This window comes from Sceloporus undulatus, chromosome 4 (assembly GCF_019175285.1).
Source record: "Sceloporus undulatus isolate JIND9_A2432 ecotype Alabama chromosome 4, SceUnd_v1.1, whole genome shotgun sequence".
NCBI lineage: Eukaryota > Metazoa > Chordata > Lepidosauria > Squamata > Phrynosomatidae > Sceloporus > Sceloporus undulatus.
In genome coordinates, this window is record NC_056525.1 from 7,190,787 (window position 1) to 7,205,045 (window position 14,259).

General features: G+C 44.4%; 1 protein-coding gene across 1 annotated transcript; it reads left to right on the forward strand.

Annotated features, from left to right (window-relative positions):
* The first annotated feature begins 10,839 nt into the window (after positions 1-10,839).
* On the forward strand, positions 10,840-12,370 carry LOC121928572 (protein ABHD16B-like). The gene has a single exon (XM_042463468.1). The coding sequence runs from the start codon at positions 10,997-10,999 to the stop codon at positions 12,311-12,313; it is 1,317 nt and encodes a 438-aa protein (XP_042319402.1). The 5' UTR covers positions 10,840-10,996; the 3' UTR covers positions 12,314-12,370.
* The last annotated feature ends 1,889 nt before the right edge of the window (positions 12,371-14,259 follow it).

Consider the following 14,259-nt stretch of genomic DNA (forward strand, 5'->3'; position numbering starts at 1 on the left):
TCCTATGCTCAATCCACAACACCATACTTGCTCTCATACCACATCATACAGAATCCTTAGTCATGTTTGGTATACAAATGTTACTCACAAATCATAATTCCTATATATCACTGAATGTAATGGCGGTGGTCAAGATCAACTCAAGAGTGATTAACAGCAGCAATGGTTGTGACATAAATAATGAGCAAAATCAAAACCACACCTTTAAATAGCAATATGATATGTGCAGCCTAAATGTATTTGCATGTACATGTAGTTAATGTGAAAATTTGGTGAGATGGGATGTTTTTAAAGAAAAATTTAAAGGAGTAACATTTTTTTTTAAAAAACTTGAGCCCTTTCCTTTCTCTACTCACTGAGTTTCACTCCACTCTGGTCTTTTCTTCTACTGAGTTCCAGGGTTTTAAAGGGATGCTGGTGAATACTACAGTCCATTATTGCCAAAAGGCAGACATTTGGGGAGCAGTGGTGTCACCGCAACTTAGGGTGCCACCTGGTGTGGTCCACATCCCTCACACCTCATTAGTGACAACCTTAATTTTGCCTACTTGCAAGTCCTTGCAGAGGGAGAACACATTACAACAACAACAACAACAATAACTTTTATTTATATACCGCTTTTCCAAAAGATCAAAGTGGTTTACATAGAATTAAAACCAGTTACAAGCACATCATAAAAATAGATAAAAACCAGTAACACAATATCTCCATCCATTATCACTCAACCATCCTTAAATATGAAGACTCTTACAAGCACAATGTATACCTATAGACACCCGCCTTATGTTCCATGAAGCTGTCTTGTTGTGTGCCTCCAAGTCATTTTTGACTTAGGGGGACCATAAGGTGAACCTATCATAGGGTTTTCTTGGCAAGCTTCTTCAGAGGGGGTTTGCCATTGCCATCCTCTAAGAGAGTGTGACTTTCCCAAGGTCACCCAGTGTGTTTTTATGCTCGAGTGGAGAATCGAACTCTGAGTCATAGTCCAGCACTCAAACCACTACACCACATAGGCTCCCCATCAGTGGAGCTTACTTCCAAGTAAGTGTGTGTAGGAGAGATTACAGGCAGCTTTTACTATTCTTGGGAAGGGTCAACAAGTAGCTCCCTTCATATTTCTTGCTTGTTTGATCGTAGTTGCTTCTGATTGGTATTGCCTCAGGAGGCTCAACTACATAGCAGTTTTGGCAGTCCCATTTTGTCAGATTATCTCATGGAGGGCTCAACCCCTGTTGCTTTATCTTGGGGGGGCATGAATACCCCCTTCCACCCCTCTGTTCTGAGATCTACACACTTAGACAAGACACTGAGAATCTGGAGTAATGAATGCCTGGGTGAACGGCAAAGCGAGCTGGGAGCATGAATCTGTTTCAGAGGGAATTAAATTCCCCTGGAAGTTTTGCAAGATGGCAAAGGAAGGAGGCATGGATAAGGCATCTGAAAAGCCTCACTTTGTATGGCTGTAACCACTGTAAGTCTCAGCCCAGAGGGATGCCTGCTGATGAAACCTCCTGCAGCAGCTCAACAGGGAAGTTGAGAGATGCAAAGAAGCAATGGAGGGTCAAGCAGGAATGCATGCTGCGAAATAGGCCTTGGAGCCTAGATCTGCAAGATTGGTTAGCAGGCTAGTTTGAGGCAGGAAGGGAGCCTTTCCACTATGTAAGGCTGTAATTTTTTGCCCTCACTCCTTTTGCTGGAAAAAAGAGATCCAGCCATCAGGGAGAGGATGACCACAATTCTTGAGACTGCTTGCTTTAAAAATACTCCACCTTTGTTTCAGTTGTTGAATTCCCACCCATACCCTCTAACATTTCACAGATAAAAACTGATCCATGTGTGGCAATGCAACTTTAAAGTGTGGTCAAGATGACAAAGGTTATTAATGAGGAAGGGCAAATGCATCAGCTAGGGGCTGCAGCAGTTGACTTTTGTCAGAGCCTCCTGGGAAGGGCAAAATTCTACCCAATCCTCACCTCTCCATTCCTCTTCTCTCCTCCTGAGTTAACTAAGGGGCTCAGCAGACTTTCGCTAAGAGAAACCTATCACCCAGGGCTTCCAGGGGTTAGAGTTGTGGCACAACACAAATGGCACTCTTTCCAGTGCCACCGCAGGTCTTTGGCACAGCTGTGTTACACACTGTGTTAAAGATGCGGTGTGACACCGCCCACCATGTGGTTGGTCAGGCGATGTGATGCTGGCATGATGCCTGTGTGGGGACAGGTGGCAGGTGGTCAGCACGCCCCCACTCTGCCCTTATGCTGGCATATTTTGCCTGTCTGTTGAGGGCCTAGTTAAGTGATAGGGTTGCCTTAGGGTTGCCATAAATTAGAAATGACTTGAAGGCACACAACAACAATATTCTTTACAAAGGTGGTTCATGTTTAACTTATCCTGAATATCATCCCTAGGTGCTTCCTCCTGCCAGTCAAACATTAAAGGAGGGACATTCTTTCTATACAAATCACTTTCATTTCATGCTGCCCATGCACTGACTGGTGCAGTACGTGCCTCTGTGTTCAATCTTGGCCTCCGTAGCATTGCCTTCAGGAGACCTGGGTGCCATTGTTCCACTTACTAGGCAAACGTGCCATGCTTCCTGCTGAGACCCGCAGCCAGCCAGTGGAAGAATGAGGGCACAGATCCAATTGGCAGAGATTAGTGAAGATTAGCAATCAGGGTGGGAGATTTCTCCCCTTAAGCGGCAGATGGTCTCAGATAGAGTCCAGGTGAACTGAGTCAAATAGGGTTAAGATCTAGCAAGCTGCCCTGAACTGTCCCATGATTGGGGATGCATACCATCCAACATGTTGCAGATGAAGACATGTGTGGCCAAGCAATATCAGTGTGCGATCAAGCTGGCAAATGTTGTTAATGAGGACAAACAGACAAGCTAAGAGATGTTGTAGCAGTTTGCTTTTGCCTGAGCCTACCCTGGGAAGGGCAATACTAAGCTCACTCTTTTGGTTTTCTCTCCTCTCCTCACTACTAACTGAGTGCAAACTACTTTTCCACTTTGAATTCAGGTTTCAGCAACTGAAGTAAGCTGAGGGTAAAGGAGGAAAGTGGGAGAAGGAAAATGAAACTGGGACATTTTAAAAGCACTTGAGAAAGTGGGACAACAGAGGATTGATCAGGACTATCCCTGTGAAACTAGGATACTGTATTTGAAGGGTATATGATCAACATAGAGGGTAATGTAAGGAAAGTGAAGATGAGTCCCTGCTCCAAGAAGCGTACATTTAGGTTTCAAATAAGTGGGATGAGAAAGAAAGTTTGTACTTCAAACAAGGAATTATATTTTTGACACTTGTTTAGCCAGTTGCCCCTTCGCCACCACAGTACTCTCCTACTCTCTTTCCCAAAGTTCAGAAAAGGAGCTGGAGTCCTGTATCACTATCTTGTTATGTAACCTTATGCATACTTAGCTACATAGCAGGGGTACTAAGAAACTCTGGTCAACTGATTTGTTGCTGAAATTTTCAAAGACATTGTATTTCCTGAGTTAGTGTTTTCTTTCCCCACCAGTTGTTTTAGTGCAAGGGCTCACCCTCCACACTGCTTTGCATCCGCCTTCTGTCATGAAGCAAGTAGGCCAGATTTTTACCTTTTCCTGTCTCCCTACGTGAGTGAGAAGGAATAATCCTTTCATTTCACCTTGATCTAGGAACAACCCCTTTACCTAAGGTTTCTGTCTTAATTTCTAAATAGTAAAATATGTTCTCTCTCACTTTCTCTGTGTATTTGAATGACAAGCTGTGAGCAAATGAGCCTGTAATGCTATTGGATAATGCTTAATTATGCATTACCACCTAGGTCTCTGTTTTTTGGCCCGCAATGATCCTGAACTGGCAGCCTTAGCTGGTGGCAGGTTTTGATGCTGCTCTAATGGAAAATATGTGACATATGTGTCCACAGCAGCACAAGGGATATAGGATGTGGATGCATTTTGGGAACCATGACTGCTTTCATTTAGTATGAGCAGAGCAAGGCTGATGATCTACCAGAATCACAGAACATATTTTGGAAAGGCATCTGCTAATGGAAAGATGATTTTGTGATCTACTTTTGCTTACCCCACAAATGCTAAGTTTTACTGACTCAACTGCTACAATGCCGGTCTATACTCCTTTCTTAGTGGTTTGCATGTTGGACTATGACTCTGGAGATCAGGGTTCAATTCCCAGCTTAGCCATGAAACCCATTAAGTGCCTTGGTCACATACTCTCAGCCTCAGAGGAAGGCAACAGCAAATGCCCTCTGAATAAATCTTGCCAAGAAAAACCCATGATAGGTTTCGCCTTAGGGTCACCATAAGTTGAAAAGGACTTGAAGGCACACAACAACAACAACAACAACAACATTATCCTCTCTTGTCTGCCACAAGGACATTAAACTTTCTGTTTTTCTTTTAATTTTTGTTTTTGCTTTGTTTGTTTTAATTCTTATTGTTGTTAATGTTGCAAATTGATATCCATGGAAAAGTGTAATGTTTGACTTGTACTTTGATTATGTAACAATAAAGTTATGTAACATCCTTCTTTCGAATCCCCTTTCCATTCTGGCAAGGGAAGCAGCCATCATTCCTTATGCAAGTCACAGGGAATAGTGCCTCTCTCCTTTCAGCGTCAGATTTCTCAAAACCTATCAGCAGCCTCCAACGGTATCAATCATCTTCCTGGACTCTTCCCCATATTGTTCTGTGGTCCTTCTGTTGGTTTCGTGATGCAAGGCTTTGGTTTTACTGTCGGGTTGGGTTGGGTTGTTATTGTTTTTAAAGAAAGATCTGGTGACAAAAATAAAAGTAAAAGCCTAGTGGTCCAAGTGATGAGGTCGGTGGGTGTGAGAGTCAAGAGACCTGAAAAAGGAGAACAGCTTCCTCCACTGGCTGGACTCACTTCCCTTCCCACTAAAGGCCAAAGCTACACTTGATGTGAAAGGCAGTGCTTTTGCCTGATTAGAATCAACTCATTTGTAATGTGGTGCTGCCATGCCCTCCAACGTTTCAGAGATGAAATGTGGGACAAGGGTGGTCACGCAACATCAGAATGTGATCAAGATGGTAAACATTCCTAATGGGGAAGAACAGACTAGTTAAGAGATGTTGCAGCCATTTGCTTTTGCCTCTGCCTACAGGGAAGGGCAAGATCCTGCTCTCTCCGCTTCCCTTCTCCCTTGCTGAGATAAATTGAGTGCAAACTACTTTTACACTTTGAACTTAGGCTGCATCTGCACTTCACAAATAATCCAGCTTGACACTGCTTTAACTGCCATGGCCCAATGCTGTAGAATTCTGGGATTTGCAGTTTTGCAAGGTGTTTAGCCTTCTCGGCCAGAGAGCCCTGGTGCCACAACAAACTACAAATCCCAGAATTCCATAGGATGGAGTCATGACAGTTAAAGGAGGGTCAGATTGCATTATTTCTACAGTGCAGGTACAGCAACTGAAGTAAGCTGAGGACAAAAGGGGAAAGTGGAAGGAGGAGGAAAGAGAAACTGGAACATTGTAAAAATAGCTGAAAAAGAGAGATTACAGAGGATTAACTGAAACTGTCCCTGTCAAACTGAGACAGTTGCAAGGTACAAGCTGGAGGAGAGCTCCATAGATGCCATGGGATGCTATAAAAGGACAAATAAATGGGTCTGAAAGCAAATCAGGTCTATTTACTTTCCCTAGAAGCCAAAGCGACTAAACTGAGTCTCTTGCATTTTGGACACATTGTAAAATGACACGAGTGTGTGTTTGTGCACCTTCAAGTTGAGTTATAGTGACCCCATGAATTTCAATGACACGAAACACTGGAAAAGATGAGAGTGTTAGCTAAAGTGGAATGCAATAGGAAAAGAGGAAGACCACATTTCAGGTTGATTCGTTCACTCAAAGAAGCCTTCACTCCTGCTGTGTTCTTGTGGGAAAATCCCCTTTTGCTGTAGCAGACACTTGCTTGGAGGAAGGGAACTATCCTCAAATGCCACCAGTGCTGGAATTTTTTTCCAAACCAACCAGATTTTCTCAGACACACATCAGAGCAGGAATGGGTTCAATTCTGCTTCCACCGCTCATTCCAAATAATTATCACCCTGTCAGGGTGACTGGATGTCATAACCACAAAGGAGGACAAGGCACCTCAAAATGTAGGACATTCAAGCAAAATATAGGACATTACAAGGTAAAAGCTAAATGCACCAACATAACTATAAAATCAGGCTTCTTAGTCATGCTCAAAATGGAGGACATTTTGGAATTCCTCCTGGACAGGAGGCTGCAAAGTAGGACATGTCCTGGAAAAGGAGGACATTTGGTCACCCTGTATCCTATTCAGTCTCAGATTAGATGCAAAGGCTTAGATCGGCTAGAATAACACATGCCTTAGTTGCATCCCATTTGGATTACTGTAGCACTGCACTGTACATTACTGTACATGTACTGTACTGGTACAATTACGGTATATGGGGCTGCCTTTGGTGTTCAGAAACTTCAACTGGTCCAAAGAGATGCAGGCAGGTTGTTAACTGGGGCTGACTACAGGGAAAACACAATCCCTTGTTGCAACAGCGAAGCTGGGGACCAGTCTGTTTGTGGGTACAATTCAAAGTGTTGGTTTTGGCCTATAAAGCCCTATATGATTCAGGTCCTGGTTATTTGAAGGACCGTATTCTCCCTTACAAACCTCCCTGCGTTTTGAGATAGAATCATAGAATCATAGAGTTGGAAGAGACCTCAAGGACCATCCAGTCCTACCCCATTCTGCCATGCAGGAATTCAATATCAAAGCATCGCCAGCAGATGGCCATCCAGCCTCTGCTTAAAGACCTCCAAATAAGGAGGCTCCACTGCTCTTGAAGGGAGTGTGTTCCACTTTTGAACAGCTCTTACTGTCAGGAAGTTCCTCCACCACACTCTCTGAAGCAGCAGAAAAAAAGTTTGCTCTCACTATTCATGACATCCCTTCAGATGTTTAAAGACAGCTATTGACTCTCAATCTTCTCTTCTTCAAGCTAAACATACCCAGCTCCCTAAAGAATGTGTTCCACTGAGAAACATCTCTTACTGTCAGGAAGTTCCTTCCAAATGTCCAGGTGGAATCTTTTTTCCTGTAGCTTGCATCCATTGCTCCGTGTCCTGTTCTCTAGAGCTACAGAAAACAATCTTGCTCCATCCTCAATACGACACCCCTTCACATATTTACACAAGGCTATCATGTCACCTCTTAACCTTTTCTTCTCCAGATCCATAAGTCTCCCCTTATAGGGCTTCATGGTTTCCAGACCTTTCACCATTTTGGTTGTCCTCCTCTGGACATGCTCCAGCTTGTCAACATTCATTTTGAATTGTGGTGCCTAGAACTGGACACAGTTCTTCTGGGGAGGCCCTTCTCTCCATCCCACCACCGTTAAAGGTACATCTGGTGGGAAAACTGGAGAGATAGGTCCTTCTCAATGGCAGCCCCCAGACTCTGGTACTCCCTTCCCAGAAAGACTCGATTTTGTTAGGATGGGGGACACCTGGCTGAATGAAACTATGTGTGAAAGGGATCTAAGAGTCGGAGTAGACCATAAGTTGAACATGAGTCAACATGCAATGCAGCAGCTACCAAGGCCAATGCGATTTTAGATTGCATCAATAGAAGGATAGTGTCTAGATCAAGAGAAGTAATAGTGCTACTCTATTCTGCCTTGGTCAGGCCCCACCTGGAATATTGTGTCCAGTTCTGGGCACCACAATTTAAAAAGGATGCTGAGAAACTGGAGCATGTCCAAAGGAGGGCGACTAAAATGGTGGAGGATCTGGAAACCATGTCCTATGAGGAACGACTTAGGGAGCCATGAGTTACTGCACCAGGTAACATCAACCCCAGTGACGCCACTGGGTCTTACCCATAGGATCCAGTCCAATGTCTTCTGGTATGTAGCTGAACTTTTCCGCTGACCATCTGGAAGCATTTTTAGTTTGGCCCATAGTCATGATAATGATAACAACAACAACAATAATAGTGATTATGTTTATTTATAAAGTTCTTTCCACCAACGAATGGAAAATCAAACAAATACAATCAAGAGTGAGACAATTATTTATTTGTTTGTTGAATTTATATCCACCCAATGAGATTCAAGGTGGCTTTATTGTAGCATACAATAAACAGAACACTATAAATATACATGAAATCCCCAACTTCGCACCAGCCAGTTCCACTCAGCAACCTTTAGCACAACTCAGCAGTTTAATCCGGTAAGTGAAAGAAGAAGGTCTTCATCCCCTTAGAAAAATGAATGAGACACTCCTTCAGCCAGACGTCCAAAGAAAGATCATCCCACAGACGTGGAGCCAGTGTGTCAGTGGAACAAACAACAACCCTTTGCCTGTAGATCTTACATTCCTAGACGGTACATACCATGCTAGCCCAACTACCAGGTATTGGGAGAGATTAGAGTGCAGAGCTCTAGGTACAAGAAGCAATGGTTTAAAATGGTCCCTAGCCCAAAGTGGCTAAAGTCTGGGCCAAAGACTGGGCTTCATGTCAGGAGGAAGACATGATCACATTCTCAGAACCTGTTGATGATCTCAAATTTTGGGCAGCCTGTTAAGGAAGGAAATATCTTTTTCCGATAGTCTGACCATAAGCCACGGTGTAGTGCAGACCATGGACCACATGCTGCCCCCATAGGGCTGTTTTTAGGACTACAGGGTTTTGGGGTTGTTTTTTTGCAAAATAAAAATAAAAGTCCTCTGGGGAGTTTTTCCATCACATTTTGTGGGTCCCTTGGGCCAATTTAGGGCCAGGAGAAGCCTTTTTGAAAGAGGATGTGACAGAAAGTGACTTCTGCACCTTTCCTGTTGTTATAAAAGGGACCACTTTGGTAGCTACAATGGACCAGGCAGGCACGAAAACATGGTGAAAATACCTTCATGCCCTTTAGAGGGCATTTGTGGTACACACACACACACACACACACACGCACACATTAATGAGCACATGTGCATTGAGGGGGTGCAGCTCTGAAAAGTCTCCGGAAGAGCTAATGCAGTCCCCTAGCCTTGCCCAGTTGCCCAGCCTGGAGTAGTGGCTCAGCAAGGACTCTGCCAGGAGTTTATCAGACAAGGGGAATTGGAAGTATAATCTGATGGCAATCATGGGGTTTAATGTTATTGCGGGATAACCCACTACACACAAATTCGGGCAATGGGAAGTCAGTCCGAACGCAATCATGTGGTATCACGTTATTGTGTGATAGACTGCCACACACAAATTCAGGCAATGGCAAGCTATTTTCGGGCAATGGGGAGCCAGTTCGAATGCAATGTGTATTCACGTAATTGCGCGAAACTAGCAACTTTAAGTAAATGAGTTTTGGCCCCACTTTCTTTTCATTCAAATTTAAGAGAAATTCCTCCCGTTTGATAAACTCCCCAGTGTCCTACTCTCACACTGCAACAGAAAGCAGTGTGCCAAAAGTGCAGTAGCTGAAGAAGAGGCAGTTTGCGATAACAACCAGTCTGGGGTCAGGAGTCATAAATCAAAGCAGAGTTGTATCTTACAGTAGATGCTGGCTGAAAGCGAAACCAAATTTGTTTCTAGCAAACTAAATGCTGGCATAAAATGGTCTTCACCTTCTGACCAAGCAAGGTGGCAACCAGCTTAGCCTCTCTAGGAAAGGAGTTCCAGAGTCTAGAAGCAATAGCAATAACAGCTTCATTTATATACCGCTTCATCCTGAACTAAGCAGTCCCTAAGCAGTTTACAACTGTAAGCTTAGTTACCCCCAACAAGCTGGGCACTAATTTTAGCGACCTCAGAAGGATGCAAGCCTGAGTTGAGTCTGAACTCTTAGCTAGTATTGACCTCGCAACCTTATGGTCTGTGAGTGAGTGGCTGCAGTATAGGCATTTAACCACTGTGCCACCAGGGCCATGGAAAAGGTCCTCTCCTTTGTTAAAATTTCTGCACTGGCTGCCGATTAGCTTCTGGGTGCAATACAAACGGTTGGTTATTACCTTTAAAGCCCTAAATGGCTTGGGCCCGAGTTACTTGAGGGAACGCCTCTCCCTACACAATCCACCCCACACTCTCAGAATATCTGGAAAGAAATCACTAGACTACATAAATACCAGGCTAGTGACCACGTCCCACAGAGTGTTTTATGACATGGCCCCCAAGTTGTGGAATGATCTGCCGGAAGAGATCCATCTTATTACCACTTTGGATGCTTTCAAGAAGGCACTGAAGAGGGATCTCTTCCGGCGAGCCTACCCACCAAACCTGCTGTAAAATCCTCACCCCTGTTAGTATTGTATGTTTTTTACGGAGAGCCAACCAACTGTATTGAATTGATAATAATGTATATTTTTTATGCTATGTATTTGATATGTTTTTATTGTTGAAATTTGCTGACTGCTGTAATCCTGCCTCGATCCGCAGGGAGAGGCGGGAAATAGAAATTATTATTATTATTATTATTATTATTATTATTATTATTATTAACACTCAATATGCCTCCAAAGGTGGTGAGATTAAAATGTGCCTACTTTGATAATCTTACAAGCATGGACAAGCTCACATGGGGAGATAGGGTCCTTCAGATCTCAAAGAACCAGGCTGTACAAGGTCTTATAGGACAGAGGAAGCATCCTGAGGAACTGTCCTCAGGAACTGACCAGTAGAGCTATTGTAACAAGGAGACTCAAGATCCCCATGGCAGCCAGGTCCTGAGTAGAGCAATTGCTCACAAAGGGGGGCTGACCTTGCTTATTATTGCCCTTGCCTTGATTGGCTGGCCTATGGAGACTCTGGCAAGAAGTAACCCAGTCTCCCAATATCAGAAAAAGACAACAAAGCAGCAGTACCCCTCAAAAAATTCTGGCACACCTCTGTCTCCCCTTCTGGCTTCGACATTCATGGAGTGTTGCTCTCAGCCTAGTTCCCTTATCAGCTCTTCAGCCTCTCCCCCGCCTTTCATCCTTTAACTGATCCTGTTTTCTTCTGCACTAAAGAGCTCCACTATGTGTTTCAAAATCAAAGGATGCCTGATGATCAAGGACAGCAATTTATTCAAGAAATGGCCAGTGGAATATCGTTGGGATGAGCCCCAGGGCAGCGAGAGTACCTTCAATGCTTGTTGCAGCAGAACCACTGTCAACCCCAACAGCAACATCGCAACAACCTCCCATGATGAAGGGGTGAAAGACAGGAGGACTAGCATCTTCGACACCATGAGGCATCACTCTAGCAAATGTGCCAGATACATGTTAGCACATTCCATTGGCCGCTGCCTGCTTTACCCTGGCTCGGTATGCCTCTTTAACAGAATCCCTCTGTCTTTAGTAGTGCATGGCCGGATGCGTCTCATTGAGGAATTTAATGGGAAACGGGCCAAGCTGATCGCTCGTGATGGTAATGAGATTGATACCATGTTTGTGGACAGGAGGAAGAAGAAAACACTGGAAAACAGGAGGATGAAGTTGGTGATCTGCTGTGAAGGGAATGGCAGTTTCTATGAAGTGGGCTGCATTTTCACACCCCTGAAGGCCGGCTACTCCGTTCTCGGGTGGAACCACCCTGGCTTTGCAAGAAGCACAGGGAAGCCCTACCCTCAGAATGACATCAATGCCATGGACGTCGTCCTCCAGTATGCTGTCCGCCGCCTGCATTTCACTCTGCCAGACATCGTCATCTATGGTTATTCCTTAGGTAGCTACACAGCCACATGGGCAGCCATGACTTACCCAGAGCTGGGTGCTTTGGTGCTAGATGCCTCTTTTGACAGCTTACTCCCTTTAGCCATGAAAGTGATCGCAGAGAGTTGGAAGAACCTGGTGCTGCAGACGGTGATAGAGCACTTCAACCTCAACGTAGCTGAAATGCTGTGCAGGTACCAGGGACCAGTGTTGCTGATCCGGAGGACTCTGGACGAAGTCACCAGCACCCAGTTCGATCCAGAGACTGATCTCCCCATCGCCCGAACAAACCGAGCCAATGAACTGCTCTTGCAGCTATTGCGGTCCCGCTATCCCAAAGTCATTGCAGAGGAAGAGGAAGCTGTGTACCATTGGCTGGGAGCCGACTGCCCTCATATGGAAATCCTCATCTATAAATTTTTCTATAAGGTTGATGAAGAGTGGTGCCTCCAAATACTTAACAGCTACAAAGCCAGCCTTGGATTGAACACTGCCTTCCCATGGAAAGTGGGGGAAGGCCTGACGCCCATCCAGAAGCGGGAGTTGGCTTTGTTCCTGGCCAAGAAGCACCTGAAGAACGTCGAGACAACACATGGAAGAACTTTGCCACCGGATGAATTTGAGATGCCCTGGAAGCTCTAGTGGGGCTGGGGAGGTGGTGGTTTGATTGCAGAAAAAGAAGAGCGAGAGAGAAATAAAAGATTGGATGTGTTTTGGTTGTGCATCTATGTTTGTGAAGTTGCAGGGGGCATGTCAAAGTAACTATAAGGTGGATAAGAAGACTAAAAAGAAGACTTAGAGTGGGTCTACACTGGCCAGAATATTCTGGGAGCAGGCCAGAGTATTATGGCCTCAAAGCTGCCCCAAATTCCATCTGTTACTTGGGCACTCCAGAGCAATGCCAAGTGGCTGTTCGTAAGTACATCCTTCTGTGCTGTTTGCCAGTGCTGGCACAACTCACTGCCTCTGAGTTTGAAAATGAGACACCCAGCCTTGATCACATGGCTGGCTACATTGTTGTGACCTCAGAAGGAGCAACTTATGCCAGCAGCGGTGGCACCGGGCGACACAGAAGGATGCATAGTAAAAAATCACCTGGCATCCTTCCCAAGTGCTTTGGATTTTCCTGGAAGATCCAGAGCAAATGGTGAATTTTTAAAAAGTGGGTTAAGGGAGGGATGGTCCAGATTCACTGTGGAACTGCTTTTCCCACATGAAGATATTCTGCAGTTGAATTGGGCCTTTGGCCCTGCGCAGTGTGGACAGAATGACACAAAAAACAAGGAAGAACCAGTTTATATGTAGACATGCCCAAGGAAGAGGAGGAGGAGGAGGAGGTGGAAGAAGAAGAAGAAGAAGAAGAAGAAGAAGAAGAAGAAGAAGAAGAAGAAGAAATTGATGGATATTATAGGCCCTGGTTGCTATTTTTTTCTTCTTTGATTCCCTAAGAGCTAAAACACTATGGTCACTTCAGGATTCAAAACAACCTCTTCCAGGTAGATCAGTTCTACCTTTGTCATAGTATGTGAGAATACAGGGAAGTCTGTTTGTTTGTTTGTTTGTTTGTTTCAATATGGGACTCAAGGAGGCTTACAATAACAAATAGCTAAAAATTCATAATACAAAAGCTTAAAAACTTTAAACAAAAAAATCCAATTGAAACATTAATTTACAATGGTTGAAAATGCATTCAAAACATTGTAAAAAAAAAAGAAAACACAGCACATCCCATTAAAATCCTCTGTCGCAACCAGTTGAAAGCTGAAGACCTCTTCATGTAAAATAGTCTTTGCCTGCTGGTGAAAAGAGAATACAAAGGGAGATAACTGAGCCTCCCTTGGGAAGGAGTTCCATAGTCTAGGAGCAGGCACCAAGAAGTGTCCACACCAGAGGAGCTTGGGAGGATGGCCAGATTGAGAGTTTGCAAGACTTGGACCAGCTCATATGGGGAGATTTCAGACTGTTTGGAACTAAAGTCATATAAGGCTTTATAGGTCATAACCAACAGAAGTAGAGTGGTAGCCAGTGAAGCTGTTTCAGTAAGGGAGTTATATGTTCTCCCTAGGGTTGTCACCAGATTCAGAAGCAAGTCCGAACAGTCTCAGGCCTGAATCCTATCATTACTCTCAATGAGATTATCCCCATTGAACCAATGGGGTTTATCTACACATTCATTCTCTATTTATTCAACGGGTTTGCTTGGTTTCAATTAACTAATACACTTTCTGGCCTCACTCTCACGGGAGTTTGGACACTGCATAAAGAGCTACACTTGAGCTCCATTACCTCTTGTTTGACAGCAGCCAGGCTTGACTGTACAGATTGCATGAGCATGTTCTGGCTACCCTCATGCACCTGGCAAAGAAAGAATAGCCTTACACTGGGAGCAGAGGCTACTTTTTGTCCCCTGGGTGCACAAAAACCCTGACAGCCAATATCCAAAGGGATGGAGCAATGCCCACAAGCTCCCTGAATGATTTTACACACCAGAGGAGAAAGTGGTAAGGGTGCATCCTCCACCTCTCTAAAAGACAGCATCCCAAACAACCTCCATCCCTCTCAAACAAAAGCACAAGGACACTGGTGCA

Coding starts and splice junctions, on each gene's coding strand:
- LOC121928572 (XM_042463468.1), top strand. CDS start 10,997: ATGTGTTTCAAAATCAAAGGATGCCTGATGATCAAGGACAGCAATTTA.